Here is a 22,102-nt window from a genome sequence, read left to right as displayed (position 1 = left end):
GCCTCAAACAATAACTTTTGTTTAAAGTAGTACTAGACTAATGATGCCTCCACTTACTAGTAATCTACCAAAAACAAATGCAAAATCTTTGGAAATTCAGATTAATCTTATACTTTTCTAAGGACAGTGTGTAGCACACACAGATAAGCCAAAGCCACAAAGGAGCAAAGTCATTGTGAGCAAGGAGCAAGAGGAACAATCTACCTCAAATCTAAGACCTGCAGAGACACCGACTAAAAATAACACACACTGGGGGCTACAAAGATCATCCTGGAAATATCTGCAAAGAATATGGCAATGCCAAAAAAGCAAAATTACAAAAATAACCAAAATGAATGTCAACAATAACCAAGCTAAAACTCACTGCATAGCCATAACAGACTGAAATGAACTGAAGAGGGAAATGATGGACTGAAAGGTAAATCAGAATACATTAGCCAGAATAAAGGGTGGAGATAAAAGATGGAAATATAGAGGAGAAAGAGGAGAGGGAAGGCCTAAGATTAAGATACATGCATGTGTACTCGGAAACCCAACAGGGGAAAAAAATGTACCAGAGGGCCTATCCAAAAAAATTATAGCCAGATATTCTATAAGATAATTCAATTTAAGGAGCATAACAAAATTCTAAACAAACAGAAATCTATACTCTGAAAAAAAAAAAAATCAATGAAATACAAAATACTAATGACAAAGAAAAAAAATGTAGATGTATCTAGCCAGAAAGCAGCAAAACACATTGAAATCATTTTTTAGATAAAAATAAAAACAGCAAGTATGACTATGACTGATAACTTCAGAAGGTTAGTGATAAAAGGAGTTTAGCTCAGTGGCAGAGGGTGTGCTTAGCCTGTGCCAAGCTCTGGGTTGAATCGAAAGAAGAGGACAAAAGAGGAGCAAGGGAGAGGTGGCAGAGGAGGAAAAGAATCTGAAAAGACTTCAAAAAAAGAAAAAGGTTGCCAAATATCTAGAGACAAAAGTGACAGGACTTATAAAAAACCTACTTCATTCTTGGTCATTTAACCTCTCTTGTTACTTAAAAAGTTTGGAGTTACTTCCAAAGTTCATTCCACCTCAAAGATTACTCTGTCATTATATATTTCAGTCAGTAGGAGGTGATTCAAATGATAATAGGCTACTGCCTAAAAATAAAATGCTAGCTATCATCAGAAAGAACAATGGAAATTAACTGAAATTATATCTCATATTCTATAAAAAGCCTTCCATATACTGAATGCCAACACATGTTGAAAACTGACAAACTTCTTTATACACACCATGTGTGAGAGAGAGGTGGGGGAGGGAGAGACAGAGACAGAAAGAGAAAGAAAGAACAGAGAGACAGAAAGACAGAGAGACAGAGAGGATAGGATAGAAAAAAAATTAAGCATTTATTGCCAATCTTTGTTGCATATTAGAACCACATAGGAGCTGGGCGTTGGTGGCACACTCCTTTAGTCCCAGCACTTGGGAGGCAGAGGCAGATGGATCTGTGAGTTCAAGGCCAGCCTGGTCTACAGAGCTAGTTCCAGGACAGGCTCCAAAGCAATACAGAGAAACCCTATCTTGGGGGGAAAAAAAATGATCACATAGGAACTCAAGAAAATGCTAATACTAGAGCCTAATTTCTACCATTCTGATTTAATTCGTTAAGCCCAGGGAACAGGTTCCTCAGATTATCCCACGATTGCCATTAAGGTTGAACTGAACTGACAAATAAAGGAATAAGCTTTAAAAGAGTAAAATCCCTATAATCCTTCCAAAGTATAATAAAAGACTACAAAATTATCAAGGATATAAACACAATTTTAAAACCTATTCACAAAATGATATAGCAAGGGTTCATTTGTTCCAAATTTAAAAGTAGCTTAAAGAGAAAGATAAAACAGATGGTTAGTATTATAAGATAGTCAGGAAATGTACACAATTTGTTACTCAAGATGTAATGCAAAGGTAAGTGACGGTGTGCACTAGATGTAGTCACAGGATGGGTTGTTGAGAAAAGCAAGTACATTTGTAGTATATAACCAATACTTTGAGCAGACACTAAAGACTACCATTTCTGTTAGATGGCTTTAGTGCACCAGACTGATAACGTTAAAATTAATGGTCTCCAAAGGCACCATCACATATCTTTAAAAGGGAACCTTGTTCAAGGCAAGTTCATGACTAAAGATTTTCCTTTTCAAAAATAATGGTATCTTGAAATTCGCCGGCAAGTGGATGGCACTTGAAGAAAGCATCCTGAATGAGATAACCCAGTCACAAAAAGAGGAACACAGTATGTACTCACTCATATATGGATTTTAGACCTAGATCAAATGATCACCAGCCTATAATTCACATCACCAGACGAACTAGGATACAAGTTGTATTCTAAGAGATTCATACAAAGTCTCTCACAGAACTGGGAAGGGACAAGTCCCCCAGAGCTCAGGTGAAGTGGGGGAAGACAGCGAATGGAGAGAGAAGTAGGAGAAAATGAGGGGGAGGAAAGGAAAACCTGTGCGACCAGGAAGATTGAGCCTGGTTAGGAATAGAAGATAGGAAAGAGAGAGAGAGAGAGAACATAAAAGAGGGAGCCAATATTGGTTTGAAGATAAAATTGAACACAAAGAAAGGTCTAGAGAACTACAAGACTGCTCCCAACTAACAATCTCAGCTTCCATGGAAAAGCTATCATAAATGCCCTTCCCGGAGAGTGAGATCAACAACTAACTTCTCCATGGAGCCCTCAACTAATGCCTGTTGAAAATAGGAGCAAACACCCATACATAAACACTGAGTCAAGCTAGAACCCAGAAGCAGATGGAGAGGACAAGACCACACGGCAGAAGCACATAGAGACAGCTTACCTGAACAAGGAGGAGCTAACGGGCCCCCAGACTGATAGCTGGGAAGCCAGCATGGGACTGACTCAGGCCCCCCTGAATATGGGTCTCAGCCAGAAGGACTGAACAGTCTAAGGGACCTCAGACAGTGGAGCCAGGATGTATCCCTGATGCACAAAAGGACTTTGCGAACATATCCCCCATGGAGGGATAACTGCCTTAATCTAGAGACAGGAGAGAAGCCCTAGTCCCTACTTCACAGGACCTGTCAGATCTACATGACCCCAACTGGATGGCATTCCCCTACATATGGAATTGGGGTGGGGGGATGGGAGGGGAGGGTGTTTAGAGTGCATGTGAGAGGGCAGAGAGGGTAAAAGGGAAGGAAGGAGGGAGGGAGGGTTGGGGGGAGGGAGGGAGAGGGAACTGGGATAGACGTAAAACAATAAATTAAATTAAAAAAATGCTTTGACTCCAAAATTTAAGTTGAAGGACAAGTTACTGGGGAAAAGGATTTCTATTTTTATTTCCACAGAAAATGAAAAGATGTAGATTCCTTCCAGACTAATGAGGTTTGATCACGCCAGACCGCCTGAAACAGAGCACAAGCTAATCCTACATTCAAAACAGCTGGACAAAACAGCCCTACAGACTACAGCCAGGATATCTGAGTCTTCTTCGAATCCCCCAAGACAGCGCCCCTTACCAGCAGGAAGTAGTTTGGAAAGAACGACGCCCAAATTCCCAAATATTGTGTATAAATGTTTGTTTTCATTTAATTGGACTTTGTTATATAAAATTAAATAAAAAAAAGATTATCCTTTTCTCAGAGGCAATAAATGGGAGTAAAAGTAATATGTATTTGTTACTGTTCATTCAGCACCTACTTGACTTACACACCAAGCATATACTAGGTACTTTAGAATAACCTCATTTAATTCTCACAAGGTAATTTATTATTCTCACCTTACACAGGAGGAAATTAAGGCTCTGAGAGGTCAGATTTTTGGCAAATATGTATTATAGGCACGAAATAGTCATTGTTACATTTCATGATATGGGAAATAATTACCAAAAAAGGATCATTTTAAAGTTTATACATTTTTCAATTAAATGCTCGGTAAATGTCAGCTATCTTTCTAAGGTTTTCAGTAGCAATGTGTCTGGATTGTTTTCAGTGCCCTTTTCCTCAAAACTTACTTTCTGTCCCTCAGCACACCTGGTTAATTGTCAGCATTCTTGTCAGACGTTACTACACCTTGATGATTCAGCAACAAAATGTATATGCAAAGAAACTCACCACTACCACCCATTCTCAACTTAGGCCTCAATTAATTAAGTCTCCTAAAATACTCTCACAGCTCCCTCAACCTACCTCCCCGAGCCAATTCTGAATTCCTGCCAAGGTTCCCTTTTAAAGATGCCCCTTTTTGGAAACCGTTCCAAAGGCTACCCAACCTACACCGGTAAAACCCAATGGTTGCCAGAGCCCTATGTGTCTGTCCTGGGCAAATACTCTAGCACTGAGCTGTAACCTCAGTCCTCTTTTGACTCTGTCCATGAAGCCTCATTTCCTATCTCTTTCCTTTACCACAGCATGTATTACTTCCCAATGTAAGGTATTCGTTACTGTTCTACCTAACCCCTTAACTTAAATTTATTGAGATAAGATCTTGTGTCTTCTCCATGCCTAGAACAGGACCTGGCATGAAGTGCATACTTGACAAATATTTGCTAAATGAAATACAAATCATTGGTGCCAAAACCCAGATTCATAAACACTCCAGCACAGAACCTCTATACCACATGTCCTCTACTACTTATTCTAAGCAATTCTAACACTCCCAAGTAGAGACCAGAGCCTCCTTCATTCCCACACAGACATCATCGAAGTCTAGGATTACTTTTTACATGCTTGCTTTCCTGTAAGATAATTTCATAAATACTAAACCTCAGATTCTCAATACATGTTCCACATTTGCTGCTGAATCTTCTCAGGCCGTTCCCTCTCAAACGACAATCTAGTCTCCTACCTTCTGTGTGTGCACTGTCACACTAATTAGGATGTGTGCTTCTTTGAGGTCTCCAGCACAGTGTCTCATACACAGAAAATACTCTCAAGTATTAATATTCTTTCAGTTCCTTTCTTGAACTCAGTATTACCTTGATATTCTTTATTCCCTCATGAATCACCAATTCTCATGGGTGTGGGGGAAAGATCTATTAACTATCGTGGGTAAGAAGGAAATAAGGACTAAAACAATTTTTTTGATGTAACTACTTTCTCACTCCCAACATCTAAAGGAGCAAGGAAGTGACAAAGGCTGCCAGACAGGTGAGAACTTGGATTGACTTTCACAACTCAGCCCTGGCAACTTGAAAGAGCAGGACTGACAGGTTCCTGAAGGGACAAATGAGCCTGAATCTTAAAGGCACTTCTATTGACTTTGCTGTCAATGACTTCAGAAGAGATTTAAAAATAAAAAGACACAGACAGACGCATGTGTCATCATAATTCATTTAATTCTTTTACTTCATAATGTTTTTTCTAGGAAAAGCACAATAGTATATAGAGGGGGAATCAAATGTTGATCTAAAGTATATATTCTTTTCAAATTTTCAATTCTGTTAATATATGGCACAAAGACCATGCATTATTGCAAACCCTCCAATAATAATAATATTATTGCTTAGAAATTCTACTTTTTTTTTTTACTTTTATTTATTTATTTAGTTATTGTTTGTTTGTTTTTGAGACAGGGTTTCTTTGTAGCTCTGGCTATCTGGGACTTGTTCTGTAGACCTCCTATCTATTTGCCTCGAACTCATATCTATTTGCCTCTGTCTCTTGAGTGCTGGATTAAAGGCATGCATCACCACTGCCCCATTTATTCTCTGATATTTTTTTTTTTAACTTTCTCTGGAACATTTCATTTAATTGGAGCACAAATCAAAAGATACTATAAAAAAAAAGTAGTATTCTTAAAATAAGCAACAACAGAAAAGTTACCTGAAGTTAATGTTTTGGATTTGTGTGCCAAAATTAAAGATTGATCAAATTTAGAGAAGAATTGTAAAATTTAAGCATCAGAGAACAGAATGAACAAAGGTAAGATGGTTTGGAAATCCCCAAGCTCCTGCACATTGAAAAGTAAACATAGTTTAATTGACTTTTTGTTTTGTTTTTTTCCGGGACAGGGTTTCTCTCTGTAGCTTTGGAGGCTGTCCTGGAGCTCGCTCAGTAGACCAGGCTGGCCTCAAAATCACAGAGATCTGCCTGCCTCTGCCTCCCAAGTGCTGGGACTAAAGGCGTGCGCCACCAATGCCCAGCTTATTGATTGTTTTTAATAAAGTTCGTGCTATTTGTTTCACATTCTTTAAACTAGGAAATACCCTAAAATCTAAGCAGATTTCAAGGAAGAATCATCTCCAGCAACCTTGCATTAGTTAGACCTGCCTTCAATAGTGCCTTGAACCTGAACTCCATAAGCTCATTTACAGAATGCATCACCAGTAAAGGTAAATGTCTAAGCATTAGACTCCTCTGTGTACTCTTTCTTCTCTGTCATTTGGTTGGGTACAAGATTGGTCATCTCCAGAAAGCTTACAAATAGCAAAGGGACTAGATACTAAACTAACTTAACAGCAGGTGTGAAAAAGTCACCAAAGGACACAAACATGTAACTGCAGAAACTGCAGAAACCATATAGCACTCCCTCACTTCACCCAATTGCCCAGACCTACCTCCCAGAAGCCATACTATCTAAAATAGCTGTCCCTACCACACTCTATTCCTGCAATCCTACTTTTCCTCACAGAGGTACTATAGGCCATATCATGCAGCTAGATTCGATGACTGTTTGCCTTCTGATGAAAACAGAAGCTCCATGAGGGCATTTGATGAGACATGTAGCATGTGCTGGGTAAGAAAATGCTGAAACAGAAGCCCAGAGAGGTCACAGTATTTCCTCAAGGTCACAAAGCTGGCACAGCCTTTAATAGAGACCTATTTACCATAACCTTGCCTGTTTGCTCCTTCCAGCTGCACCTCACCAAAGCAGTGTGTGTCTGGAAAGGAGTCTCTTCAGATTTTCTCTTTCTGGGTTTTTTTGTGCCAAAGAAAAGGACCAAAAGTAACACACTTCAAGTGCTTCACAAACTAAAACTGTACTCAAATTTCATAAGCACTCACGATTAGCACATAAAACAGAGGCACAACCACTCACAGCTCTTTGAGTTCCTTTGGAAATTAGTGTTAGAAGTTTTATAAACAGCCACTGAAAACCTATTTATCAGTTCAGAATGGCCAGCGAAGCACCAGCCTTTCATTCTTCTCCCACCCACAACAGCTCCCTCTGCCAGACATGCTTTATCGTGCAGATTATGCAAGGAGGCAACATAACACTAAAGCCCCTTTAGTTCCTTCTAAAGTGCATGTCAATCTTGCAGAACACTAAACATAAAATAAACTCTTAGGAAGTTTTAGACCCTGAGGATGGGTACCATCTCGGACTCATCTGGCTCCCATCAGTTCGTCCCTTCCCTGAAACCCTACAAATCTAAACGAAATGCGGGAAGGGCAGAAAAGGAGTAAGAAACATTTTAGACATAAAACTGGAGCTAATCCTGTTAGTAACACTCCAGCCCTATGCCGGCTTTTAGAAGAAAGCCAGGGCCTCGCTGATAAAACTTGTGTGGCCTTCTCAGAAAGTAACCAACTGTCAAAACCTTTTGCGGGGAATGTCTCTAGACCTAGGGTGCATCACGTAGATCCAGGATGATGCTCAGAGTCTCTCAAAACTACTGTCAACCCAATCAGAAAACCGAAAGGGACAACCCATAATGTGGCACAGCAAACAGTTGATATGAACACGGGAGAAGAGAGTGGGAAACAGCCGATGAAAAGGCTCCGGCAGGAGAGGGAGTGGGAAACAGGGTCTAGGAAATGGGGTCAAGCAAAAGCCAAAGGTGACTGGATGAGATTCTGGAAGTGATGGGCACGAGCCAAGGGGGAGGGGACGCAAGCGGGCTGGGGGAGGGGGCGAAGGGTCCGGGGCGGGGCGGAAGAGAGAAGAGGCGGGATGAAGATGGCTAGGCCGGGAGGGTCATTACCTGCAGCTCCGCCCGCTCCACTTCCCACTGGGCTCTCTCCACCTCGAAGCGGGCCCATTCGTGCTGCAGGAAGTGCAAGATCCCGGGGAGGCTGTACTGAGCTCGGGCCGCCCCCGCCGCAGCCGCCCCGTCTCCGGCCGCTGCAGCCTCCGCGAGAGGCCCGAGTCCCTTAGCACTGCCAGCACTCGGATGGTTGTTGCTGAAGAAGACGCCGGGACCCGCCTGCTCGTCCATGGCGGCCGACGAACGCCGGGGAGCCCTGCCTAGGCGCCCAGCAGCGGCGGCAAACTGCTGAGGCCAGCTCTGTCTCCTCCCTCCGCCGCTCCCCGCCCACACCCCAGTCAGAAGGGAGCAGTCGCCTGGGCGCGGGGGCCGGGCGAGCCCGTGACGGGCCGGGAAGTGGGTCAACTGCGGCCCGCGGGGCTTGCCGGGAAATGTAGTCCTGGGGTGTGGCGAAGCCCGCTGCCTGTGGGGCTGCGTCTCTCCGAGGTGGGACTGAAGCCACGCCTTCTTCACCACGCCCTCCCCTCCGGGCTGCGCGGTTTTCCTCGCCCTCCGTGAGGCGAGGCAATACCCTTAGGGCGAGCCTCTGCGGCTGCCTTCACGCGGAAGTTCGCGGGCGGCGCTCCTTGTTGCGTACTCACACGCGGAAGTTATCACGCCGAGTACCAGTCCTAGCTGCACATGGTTTAGGGCTTCCTGATTGTTTTGTTAAAAAAAAAAAAGGCTCAAAGCAAGCCATCCGGTCGGTGCTCTCCCTCGTCGCCCATCTGAGGGTTCATCAAAGCCCCGGACCACGGGTCACGGTGGCACCTGCCCTCTTTTCCCCGAGGGGCTAAATCTTATTGACAGATCGGTTTCGCTTAGGAGGCACTCTGATCCTCTGTCTCTCGTCTGAAATTCGACATTTTGAAGTTTTGGAGGGCTTCTTCCAAATTCTAAGTTTAACACTTAATCTAAAATACTGGCATTGAAGTCCCTTCCTTCGGTAAATTCTGTGAAAGTTTTAGATCTCCAGTAACAAGCACTACTTGTTCAAACTCATTTTCCCCGTCTTTGCTGCAGTTTTCACTCAGTTCGTTGGAACTGAGTATTTTATTTTCAGTTAAATTCCGTTCCGGGAATATAAAGATAGATGTCACAGCTTGTCATCAAAAGGAGACTGACATACATGTAGAGTCACAGAGCCCTAACAGCTACAATAGAAGGAAACAAAGTCCCTTTTCGCTCCACTACACTGAATACCCTTTTCATTTGTCACTTTCCCAGATTCTTGGTCAATTGACCTTTAACACCAAAAGCATACCAAAATCCTTTCCTTCTAAGTGACTTTCCAATGCTTTCCCTCTCTGGGCTCCCTGCTTATCACTAAAAATTCACACTACACTAACGGGAAGTTGCCGGAAGAACATTTAAGAAATGAAAATGAAATTATTTGTCACCCTAACAAGCAATCTTTAATCTTGTTTTGTTCTGATGGGCATGGGAAGAATAAGAGAAAAAAAGTAAAGATATAAACTGGTGAATGACTTGCAAGGGAAGGACATCCTGTCCCTGTCCTCTCTCTGCTCCCTGGTCTTCCCATGGAGACTAGTGAAAAGGACAGGAAATACATTGTATCTGCTCTGGTTGCAAATAGCAATGACAAGCCCTCTTCTCTCAGTTACTGAATGTTTCTGCTTTGTGAATTCATTCTTTATTGTCATAAAAAGTTGATCAAGGCCTGGCCAAATTCCTTGTGTCATAAATTATTTTGGCTCTAAATGGCCTTGGAGATCCAGTTGGATCCTCTCACTCACAGCTCCAGAAACATTGACTGTCCTGGGTTAGACCTTGAGTGACTGACTACTGCCAAAACTAGCACCCGGATTGCTGCCTGCTAGCTCAGTGACCTTTAAAAACAAAAACACAAAAAATAGAGGGTTAAGCAGGACATGGTGGTAAACTCCTGAGGCAGAGGTCACACCAGGGCTACCTCATGTCTCAGAAAACACCAAAATTAATTAATTTAATTAAAAACAAATTGACTCCTCTCATTTGTATATCAGAAAACCAAGAAAACAAATTTTTTTCATCTGAGGGATTAAAGTAATTCAGGCAAGACCTTTGCTTTATATTGATTTATATTAATTATAAACTATAGTTAAATGTATAGCTAGTAAGATAGGAAAGATGTTACCAATAAAGTGCTTGCCATGTAAACATGAGAAACTGAGTCTGGATCCACAGCACCCACACAAAAGCCTGAGGTAGGCATCCACCTATAACCCCAGTACTGGGGGATGATAGGGAATGTAGAAATAGAGGCTGCTGAATCCACAGTGTTCATTGCCCACATGCTGAACTACGTTCAGTGAGAGTTCTGCCTTAAAAAAAAAAGACTAAAATAAATAAAGGTGGGGAGTAGTCAAGGAACACTTGTAGATTTCACACATGTGTATAATACACATGTACACACAATACAAACTAAAAATATAGCTATCCTGGACTACTATGAATATGTCCTGAAAATTATTTTAATTCATATTCAACTTCATTATTCAATAATTTCTTTGCTTTTGAGTACATATATATGATAAAAATAGTATTGATAGTCTATATCATAGAAATGAGTAAGTCAAAATATTAGGAGTGGTAGTAAGATGGTATTACGAAATTTACTTTCACTTAAAAGATCTGTGAGTGGTGACATTTTGTTGATAAACAAAAAAAAATTTAAACAAGTTTTAAGGTTCTTTTGATTTAATATAAGGCCCATGAATCCCATATTTTTCTCCTACATGAGTTAGATTCTGAAACTCTGAGTGTGTGTGTGTGTGTGTGTGTGTGTGTGTGTGTGTGTGTTATATTGTTTGTTTTGAGACAAGGTCTCTCTATGTATTCCTAGGCTGGAACTTACTATGTAAACCATGTTGTCCTTGAACTCATAGAGGTCACCCTGCCTCAGCCTCCCAAGTGCTGGGATTAAGGGCATGTACCACTGCCCGGCAAATTTAGACTTCTCACGAATGTTGTTTTCATCCTCAATCCTCTCATTTTTAAAAGATACTTTTCTCACACCGTTTTGTGTATGTGTGTGTGTGGTGTGTATTTGTGATGTGTGTGTGGTATATGTATGTGTGATCTGTGTGTGGTATATGTATGTGTGATCTGTGTGTGGTATGTGTGGTGTGTGTGTATATGTATGTGTGTATGTGGTGTGTGTGTGTATGTGTACATGTGTGTATGTGTGTATTTGTATGTATGCTCAAGCATGTACTTGCTGTTTGTGTATAGGATCAGAACATAACTTAGAGAGTAGATTCTCTGCTTCCAACATGTAGGTCTCTGGGGGTGGAACTCAGGATGTGTATCATACTTGGCAACTAGTGCCTTTACCTACTGAGCCGTCTCACTGGTCCAATTCTCTCATTTTTTTTTATTAAAGCATATAGTTTGTCTTACAGAATAACTGTAAGGTTATATAGGAGAATAAATTTAAACTTTTAGCCTAGAACCTACCATATGGTATATTCTGAATAATCATAGCTATTTTCATAATATAGTTCACAAGAATAACAGAAATTTACACACACACACACACACACACACACACACACTCTTAAGGCCCTGGTAAATGCCCGGGCCCTCATCATTATTTCCCTTTTGTACTCGTAGAGTTAAAATGATCCTAGAACCAACAAGACTAATGCTTAAGCTAACTTTTAAGCCTCAAACAAAATTTTTGGTGTTAACTTCCCAATATTTTCATTATACAGTAAAGCATAAGGGACATGAAAAATAGTTTCTTTTCTGAGCACACAGAGCAACTGTGGAGGTGTTGACTCATGTATTACTATAAGCAACTTAAGTTGAGAATGTGAAAGGCTAACAGGATACTTAGATGGTAGATATGTTGGCTATGCTTGGGTTATCCATGCATGCTTTGTAGGATTGGTATTACATTCCTGTAAAATGACAATTCACCTGAAATTTTTTTCTGTTTTTCATTAAAAATGAGTGGCTATTTTTCCCAAGCTGTGCAAAATGACTGGTTATTTGGGTTGCACTTTGGGTTTCACAGGAAGGCTTCAAATTGAACTTAATGGCTCTTTCAGAGTTCTGGACAGAAAAAAGGAAATTGCTTGGGTGGAAAGAAGTCTTCAAAGGGACAAAAAGCATTTTGGGAAATAGGAACTTGTGATAACCCATTGTTATTCACCTTTGCTATCATCTATCCTGTCCATCCCTGTCCCCTCTCCTTCCTGCCTATCCTGTCAGGGATTTTATTCCTGTATCCAGCTTCCCATAGATTCCCCAAATGTGCTGCCTAGATCTGCAGTTTGGTAATGGCTGAGTTGTGGAAACGCATAGTATACCCTGAGAATGAAGTATCCCTGGAGTCCAAGAATTAAATTTGCATCACAAATTTGTGATAGGATAGAGAAATAGACTTTAATAGTTATTATTGCAGTTACTATTACTGCAATATTACTATTACTTTGGGGGCAAATTTGAAGTTAGATTTTAGCTTTAAAATTAGCATCTGGGGCTAGACATATGGTTCAGCAATGAAGAGCATATAGTACTCTTCCAGAGGACCCTAGTTTGATTCCCAGCACCCACCTTAGGAGTCTTACAACCACCTGTAAGTACAGTACAGGAGGATGCACCACCTCTGGCCTCAGTGGGCACTTGCACTCACCTGAAGAAGCATATACACACATAATTTTAAAAAATTTAAAATTAAACCTAAAATTCATTTTACTTAATAAATTTAACTTTAAATTTCATTTAAAAAGTTTTTAGATAATCTATAAAAGGAGTAATTAAAATATAGACAAGTGAGCATTAGCAGTATATATATTATAGTAGCAATCATTTTGAATATTGAAAAACAAAGCAAACACATTTTATTTTACTGGCCAGTTTTTTGTGGGGGGAGGGAAGGCAGGAGGTTGAGACAGACAGAGTTTCTCTGTAGCTTTGGAGCTGTCCTGGAACTAGCTCTGTAAACAAGGCCTCAAACTCACAGAGATCCCTGCCTCTGCCTCCTGAGTGCTGGGATAAAGGCTTGTGCCACCAACACCCAGCATAAGGACATTTTTGTAAGCTAACTATCCCTGCTGAATGTACGACTGAGATGCACTCATTCCCAGGTACAGCCACTCTCAGAAGAAAATCCTGAGCCTCACTTGGGCATGAGTTACTGGGAATAGCAAACCTTTCCAGCCTCTACCTGGTGTTCCTCAGACACACAGTAAGCCAAATCCTCAAAAGGGTACAAACGTGGCATATTTTTTCTTTTGTTTTTTATAAATATGTAACTGAGAAAAACCAGGGCTTAATGCCAGAAAACAAAAACAAACCAAAAAAGAATGATTGAAGCCTGAGTGTCCAGCTTCATATTGTTGCTTTAATTTTTGACATTACTTGCTTTTCTTAGATCTCTCACAATAGGACTGGACCTAACTTGCATGTGCTGCATCAGCTTTACTCTGTAACTATCAATACAGACATTGTTCAGCATGTGTTAGTTGCAGAACTTGCAGTTGGTCCCTGTGTTAGAAAGTTCTACCACTGTCTACAATATCTCCTTCCCCAGATTTCCCCTCAGCAGCAGGACACGAATTACCACAAGCAGGAGGGCAGAAGCAGTCTAAACCAGCTCACACAGACCTCTAAGTGAGCTTGTAATATGGAACATGAGCAAGTTGTTGATTGTTTCCAAACTTCATTTGTATTCAAAACACACAAATTCACCTTGAGGGAGAGACAGGCAGTTAGATATAGTTCTAAGTATAAGGCAATAACCAAATTAACACTGCCATGTTTGTAGAAGATGTAACCAATATGGAAACAGGAAAAAAGTCCCAGTACCAAGGAGAAAGGGATAAAAGACAAACTAAAATCAGCTGGAAGAGGGGGCAAGGGTTTTTCAGTTTTTGTTAAGCCAAGCTTAGACACTTTGAGGAATAAGAGGTAAATGTAGGTGATGTATATATATATTAAGATGCTCAATATGACTAACATGTACAACATGAGATACTAATTATATAGCTATTATTTACAGAGCATTTATTTAGCAAAGACAATACATTTGTTTGTTTTCTGTTTTGGGTTTCTCTGTAGACCAGACTGGCCTTGAACTCACAGAGAGATACCTGCTGGGATTAAAGGTGTGGGCCACCACTAGCCCTCGGACGATACATTTCAGAAGCATGGATTCCAGTCTCAGTGTGTCCCTGAGAAAAATAGTAGTGTTATTTTTACCTGATAGCTGAGGACATTATGGCCACAGACGCCAGCAAGAATAAAAAGATGTCAAGTCATTGGTCAAGTTAAACAGAGTCTTGAAGATCACATTAAGGAACTGGTCACCAAGGGAAGAGATTTCGAGAGGATGTCAGAACAGAATTCAGAGAGGGTACTTCATCACAGTATTAGCAGGCATTTCTAAATAGTTTTCAAAGGGCTAAGCCCTATTTTGAGGCTCCCCCTTGGAATCCCATACTACCCAATCTCTAAGAGCGTAGCTATATAGCTTTGAGTTTTCTGAATTACTCAGAAAAGTGTAACTTGTTCTTTTACCTCTTTTCTAAGCATGCTTTTCCTATCATTGTGAGCTTCACTCTTTCACCTAAGCCTCCTTCCCCAACCTGTACTTGCCTCTGCCATGTGGCTGATCTCTATGTTGGCTTAACTGGTTTAAGACGTGTCTTTTTTCTCTCCTCCATTCTCATTCTTTTTAATTTTCTCCTTCCCTCCCTCCCTCCCTTCTTCCCTCTTTCTCTCTCTCCCTCTCTGTCTCTCTTTCTTTCTTTGGTTTCCCAAGACAGGGTTTCTCCATGTAGCTCTGGCTGTCCTGGAACTTACTCTGTAGACCAGCCTGGCCTTGAACTCAGAGATCTGCCTGTCTCTGCCTCCCAAGTGCTGGGATTAAAGGTGTGTGCCACCACCCAGCTTCTTTTTAACTTTAATAACATCATCCTTAGGCTTAAAAACAAACCAATAGAAAAAATAAAATAAAACAAAACTCACTGCTCACTATAAAATTCAGCATTCTGAAGCAAAATTTAAGTTGGTTAAAAAACATCCTAAGAAACTTATCCCAAGGAAGGAGTATAAGTCAAATGTAACAGTGTTCCTCAGGATGTAAAAACTGGAAACAAGTGCCTCGTTACAGGATAATAGCTGCAAGTAATGGTACACTGAGTATAAAGTGGTATCCAAAACCTGCTGGGGAGCTGAGGGCATGGCTCAGCAGGTAAGGTGTTTGCCATGGGAAGCTCAAATTTTCAGAAGCCACATAAAAAGCCAGGGGGCTTGGTGGCCTGTGTATAATTCCAGCACCAGATCAGACTCAGAAAACTCCTGGAACTAGCCAGACTAACCAGATAAACTAGCCCATTTAGCAAGACTGTGCCTTAAAGCAAGCTCCTGCTTCAGGGACCCTGCACAAGGTGGAGAGTGAGCCAGGACACTCTACATCAACCTTGGGTCTCCATATGCATGTATGTACACACACACACACACACACACACACACACACACACAAAAGCATACGGGCACCTACATACACTATACACACATACATATACAAACAAAAACTGCTGGGTTACACTCAGTGTCAGACAGCTGACCTAGCATGTGCAAGGCCCAAAGGTTAAAAAAAAAAAGTCACTAAATCTTTTCCATATTACTAGACTAAATTACAGGAGAATGGTTACAAAACAAATAGAAGGAAACAAGCTAAAGCATCTGCCATACAGCTAGTATGAAGGAAATTACACACAAATATCAACATGGATTTTTTTTCTAGGTAGTGGGTTGGAGGAATTTTTCCAAAATGTTGATGAACGCAAATTTCATTATAATTGGTTAGTTTACAATAAGACATAAACTCAACTTTCTTTTTTCCTCTGACATTACTTTACACTCATCAGACAAGAATAAAGCCCCTTTTTGGTTTCTCACATGAAACAAGAGAGGCATTTCTCTGTGTAATTAGGAATAAATTAGAAAGAAGGAAGAGATTTAATGACCAAATCATTAATCGAAGTTATAAAAAACAAATAAACAATGGATTTCTTGAATAGGACTGAGAGTAAAGACAAAAGGGAGTTGTGGTGGAGTGTGCCTGTAATCTAAGCATACAAGGGCTAAGGCAAGAGAAAGGCTGAAAGCCAGTTTGAGCTACATAATGAATTTGAGACTATCCTGGGCAACAAAATGAACAAGTGTCTCTAAAAAGTTCTTTTACATTAAAAAAAAGAAAAACTTAAGAATGAAATGATGTTAAGATAGGAATATCTTAGTGGTAGACAGCTTAAATGTATAAGGTCATGGACTTAATACCCATTACAGGTGTGTGTGTGTGTGTGTGTGTGTGTGTGTAGTAAAGACAAGAACATGTATATGAGAGGTACAGCATGGGAGCCATGCAGTCTAATTTCAGGCTAGTAAAGGAGTACTTGTTCAATTGGTCTCCAGATGAGGCAAAAGTCCACTCACAGGGACAGTCTCACTCAGCAAGGACCAGAGGGGGACATCGCAGAATACTACTGGGACTGCTCAGCCTGCATTCTCTCTTCTCTCTTGTAACACTGATGATTCTTTAGGCAGCTTTCATGTCATTTTGTCAATCATGCATAGGACAGATGTGATCATTGTTGGAAACACCATTTTTTCTCAAATATTTTTCCCTAAAATTCTTTGGGGGCTGAGGCTTCTCGGGTTCTTGTCTGGAGATGCCAGCTGTCACTCCAGACCCCTGGAGCTGTCCTGATTCAATGCTGACAGGACCAGAGGCAGAACACCCTTATTTCTCTAATATATTTTAAACAAGACTGTTGTTCTGGAAAATGTGTGCCTATGTCAATCACCTTTTAGTTTTGTAAAGACCTGGGCCGATATTTGGACATGCTAGCAAAATGATAAGTGTTGTTTTTGGTTTAAAAATATTTGATGTAAAAGTTCAGGAAAAAACATATTTAACATTTGTTTTTGATGGAGGTTAACATTGGAGGATGGGAAATACTTGTTTGTTCACATGGAAAAACATGCTTGTTTTTGATGTATAAATAAAGATGCCTGGAACTATTCAGGCCGGTCACTTGCATGAAACTCATCTGGTGGTTGCACAATTCATTTTCTTGCGCTGATGGCCTTTCCTGTGTTAGGATCTGAACTCAAGCTGTGGAGGGACACAGACACTGGTCAAAAGTGCATGCACAACCTTTGCTTTCTACATTACCAGCTACGATAATTTCCCTATGTTATGGCTGAGCCATGACATCCTTTTTAAACCATGAAGTCCATAAATAATAATCTCATAATATTTTAGATATGAGGGAACTAGAAATGGTAGGATTAAGCCAGGTTTTAAAAATACTTCATTTGATGGAAAGTATTGAGCAAGAAATTTATTTATAGCTCTTTTCTTACCACTTCTGACATCAACCTAAAAAATTCTAATTAAAAATGAAGAAAACGTGAGGAATAGGAATGTTATAATTGAATATGTTTTGAAATTTGGGTTAATTATGCCCATAGTTTGCCATTATCTGAATGGACCTAGAAAGGCTAGTACAGTGCTTATCACACAACAGAAATGTCAGCTCTTTAAACAAACTGTGCATATGGTGTATGTGTTCATAAGTGTGTATGGGTGCACATGCATGTGTGTCCTCATGCTTCACCTCCCAGGCTGGGGTTACAGGTGCATGTTGCCATACCCAACTTTTTAAGTGGGATCTGATTTCAGGCCCTCAATATTGCAGATAAGCACTTAATCTACTGAACCATCTCTAATGTCCAGCAGCTTTTGACAGTGGTGATCTGCCATATTTAAACTTACATGCTATGATGTATTTAATGTATGTATATTATCAATCATATACATGTAAAGAGTGCTTATCACTAAACACTACATGTAATGTTATGCTTGTTTTCACTCTTGTGTGGCAATTCCTTCACTGACTGACTCTCTCTCTCTCTCTCTCTCTCTCTCTCTCTCTCTCTCTGTGTGTGTATGTGTGTGTGTGTGTGTTAGCCCTGGCTGTCCTGAAACTCACTCTGTAGAACAGTATGGCCTTGAACTCAGAGATCTGCTTGCCTCTGACTTGCAAGTGCTGGGATTAAAGGTGTGTACCACCATCACTTTGCTCTCATCCCTAATCTCTCCTAATCCCTCCTCAACAGAGTTTTTCTGTGTAGACCTGGTCTTCCTGGAACTCACTCTGTAGACCAGGCTGGCCTTGATCATCCCTAATTGTTTGGAGTAGTTTTTCCTGCAGGCCTGGACCCATAGTTGCGCTAGCCCCAAATAATACACAGAGACTCTGTATTTGATATAATGCTGTTGGCCAGGTATTAATTTCTTTTCGGCTAGCTCTGTGGTCTTATCTTTCCAGAGAGAGGGACCGGTGTTCTGCTATCTCCAGTCTCTCCATGTTGACTCCTCCCTACTATTTCCTCTCTCCTCCTAGTCTCCTAGTCCCACCTATCTTGCTTTCCTATTGGCCAACAGTGCTTTATTCACTAACCAATAAGAGAAACATATTTACAGAATAACATCTCCCATCATCTCCTCTTTTCTGTCTGTAAAATATTTAACAAAACAGTTATCAAATAAGAAGCATGGTTAACAATATTAGTCCATTAATGTTTAGCAAGATTTGAAGAAAATATTCCATCATATATCCTATCTTTGTGAGTCTGAAGTCCTACATGTAACTTATCTTTAATCTTAACTAAGGAAAACTATAACCATAACTATCTGTCTTCAACTCCTTCAAAGACCACAGAAGGATAATATATAAACTCTATAAATGACAGAGACAACTCAGTGCCTAGTCAGTCACCCATAATTCTTCTGTAATGTTCCATCTTCAGCCTAAACTCCTCAGCAAAGCAGGAAACTTTAAACTGTCCACCTGTATTGGCAGTTTGTCAGGCACTTTTCTCTGTGTCCTTCAGACTGTCTGGCAGACTCTTCCATGAAGCAGGAAACCTGTAGCAATGTTCACCTTGTATCAGCAGTCACTTTCCTGTGGGTCCTGCATGTCCAGTTTATACAGCATGAAGTCAAACAGTCTAGACAAGAGTAGTATCTTGTCCAAATGGCTAGTGTTGCCATATTGGAAGTAAACTCCACAGTGAGTTTCTTCGAGATCTATCTTCCTTTCTGATGCAGGTGGTATTGCCAGGAGCAGTTATGTGTTACTGTCAAGAAAACACTAAACGATTTAAATGCCATATTCTGTAGGTCTTAGAAAGGTTTGAAGAATGCCTATTTATCTCAAATACATCTCTGTATATCTAGAAATCCTAAATAACTTAACTACAAGTTTTGACTATTATAGGTAACTATCTATAATCTGTACTAAGTTATACATTTTATACATATCACAAAATTGACCTTAAATTGTATCAATAAATGAAAATCCATTCCAAAACAAAGTATACATTTCTATACCATAATCCCCTTTTTACCTTTGGTTGTGGTAATTAACCATTTATAACCAACCCCATTTAAATGAAAATAAACATTTATCAACAATATTTGGAAATTTGGGGGACATTCTTTCCAAACTGCTTCCTGCTGGTAGGGGGCGCTGTCATGGGGATCCTAAGAAGCCGCAGAAATCCTGGCTGTAGTCTGAAAGGCTGGCTTGTCCCAACTGTTTTGAATGTTGGATCACCTGGAACACTGTTTCAGGGGGTCTTGCTTGTTCAAACCACATTAGTCTGGAAGGAATCCACAGCTTTTCATTTTCTGTGGAAACAAAAATAGAGCTCCTTTTCCCCAGTAACCTGTCCTTAGACTTAAATTCTGGTCAAAGCATTTTTAAAATATATAAATTGGATTGATCCAGCAGCATTTGTTTTAACAGTTGTTATTTCCTCAGAAGTCTAACGATACAAAGACAATATAATACCATACAGTATCCAGATTCTCTCCATCTTTAGGTGGCTTTTTTATTACTCTATTTCTTTTACTTCTATTTTTTCATTTTTTGAGACATGGTTTCTCTGTGTAACTCTTATCTGTCCTGGAATTCAGTCTGTATACCAGGTTTATTTTGAAATCAGAGATCTGCTTGCCTCTGTCTCCTGAGTGCCGGGATTAAAGGTGTGTGCCACCACACCCACCTACTCTGTCTTTTTATTATTCTGTTTTAAACCATTTTATCCTGTTTCTTTTTCTCTCCCAAGCCTACAAATATTTTAAAACACACTGTAAACCTTTAGAGGTGTTTCTTAATGTGAGTCTGTCTTTACTGTAAATCTTTATCTATTTCTGGCCATGAACCTTTATCTAGTAAACAACATTACTAAACTGAAAGTCACAGCTGTATTAGCCGTGGGCTATCCAAGATGGTGGCACCTAGTCTCCTAGTGCCGCCTATCTTGCTTTCCTGTTGGCCAACAGTGTTTTATTCACTAACCAATAAGAGAAACACATTTACAGACTGACATCTCCCATCACCTAATTCTTTAAAGTGATTTTATTTTATAGCTACAATGACAGAAAAGTAAGAGTTGACAGTAACTTAGAAGTTAGGGAAAGTTAAGAGTGCACTGACAGAGGAGGGGGAAAGAACACATGACTTGATCTACTCTACAGAGTGAATTATCAGGAAAAGCCAGGGAGGCACCAAGAGCAGTGAAAAATAGCCAGGGTAAAAACAAGAATCTACATAAACAGATGAGTTGAGGGGGTTACATACAATCATGTGTACAGAAAAAAATAGTAGAAGAGTTTGGCAGGTCTTTAAAAAGTTAAAAAGGTATTATTTAAGCCGATATTCTACTCCTGGCTAGGTACCAATGAGATATTAAAATACATGTTTGTGGTGCATGAGTATAATAATCCTAGCAGTCAAAAAGAAAAGGCAGAAGGATTCTGAGTTAGGGTCCAGCCTTTGGCAGAGAATGAGAAACTGTTTCAAAAAAGTGTTTGTGAAAATTCTGTACATGACTGTTCAGAGCATCACTACTTACAGGATATTCATAGAGGAAGGAGGTGGGGCTGGGTGGCGCACATGCCTTTAATCACAGCACTCAGAAGGCAGAGGTAGGAGGATCTCTGTGAGTTTGAGACCAGCCTGGTCTACAGAGTGAGTTCTAGGACAGCCAGGGGTTACAAAGAGAAACCCTGTCTTGAAAAATAAACAAAGAGGAATGAGGTGGGAAAAACATGAGTATCCTTCAGGTGGTAGGCAGATAAAGAAAATATATACATACAACAGAATAGTTTCCACCTTAGAATGACACGATGATTCACACTAAAGTATGGAAGAACCTTGAAACATAAGAGTCACATATGACTCCATATAATAAATGTCCATGTTATGAAAATGTAGGCAGAAAGTAGAGTGGAGGTGAAAGCCTAAGACTGGAGGGAAAGGGGGAGACTGTGAGACAGCAGCTAAGAGGGTACAGGGTTCTCCCTCTGGAGTAAGGAAAGTGTGTGACTCTGTTGAGGATTGCTGTGAATATACTAAATGCCACTAGCCTGTACTTTAGTTTCCAGGTAGTGGGGGCTGAGTCCAGGGCTTTGCTCAGGCTAGGGAAGTTATCCACCACTGAATACATCCTCAGCCCGAACTAGACACTTTCAATCACTGAAATGACATGACACGAGAAATAAGTATAAGAGATTAAACAGCGGGTAGCATATTTCAAATAGCATCATGTGTTTCAAATGTTTAGAAAAGTCACTCCTTTGCTAAACTACATTTTCTGGCAAAACTGGTGATTAAAATTTGCTGACCTTTGTGACAAGCATTCACATAACCAGTTAGTACCTGTTTTGCATGGTAAATTTCCATTGCATGAGAGGCACACCTAATAACCTATAATTCTCTCCATGAGCCCTCAGGCACTGAGCTTGATGCTTTATCTGCAGCAGACCCCAATAAATATTTGATGAATGAAACTACCACAGTCAGAACCTGAGGCTCTGCAAGAACCCGAGGCTCTACAATTACAAAGCATAAAGCAGGACACATTTTAGCCATTTAAAAATAAGTAGAATAACAAAAATAAACAAATAAAAATAGCATGTCACATTCAAAACACTTTTCAATTAACAACAGAGATGTACACAAAGCATAATTTAGACCTTTAATGAGAATGTAAAGGCCCATCAAAGATAAGGATATTTGATGAAA

The 22,102-nt window shown here is 40.3% G+C and overlaps 1 protein-coding gene across 2 annotated transcripts in view; it reads right to left on the bottom strand.

The window, feature by feature from the left end:
• Positions 1 to 8,311, bottom strand: part of Strn (striatin) — an 84,210-nt gene extending 75,899 nt beyond the window's left edge. The window contains exon 1 of one of the 2 annotated variants that reach the window (XM_051177896.1): positions 7,944 to 8,311. In XM_051177896.1, the coding sequence (XP_051033853.1) occupies positions 7,944 to 8,177 (234 nt within the window). In that variant the 5' untranslated portion in view covers positions 8,178 to 8,311. The remainder of the gene's footprint in view (positions 1 to 7,943) is intronic. The other variant, XM_051177897.1, reaches the window with a different exon arrangement.
• Positions 8,312 to 22,102: the final 13,791 nt, after the last annotated feature.

This window comes from Phodopus roborovskii, unplaced genomic scaffold, assembly GCF_943737965.1.
Source record: "Phodopus roborovskii unplaced genomic scaffold, PHOROB, whole genome shotgun sequence".
Classification (NCBI taxonomy): domain Eukaryota; kingdom Metazoa; phylum Chordata; class Mammalia; order Rodentia; family Cricetidae; genus Phodopus; species Phodopus roborovskii.
The sequence above is the reverse complement of the archived record's forward strand: the minus strand, read 5'-3'. Positions and strand labels throughout refer to the sequence as shown.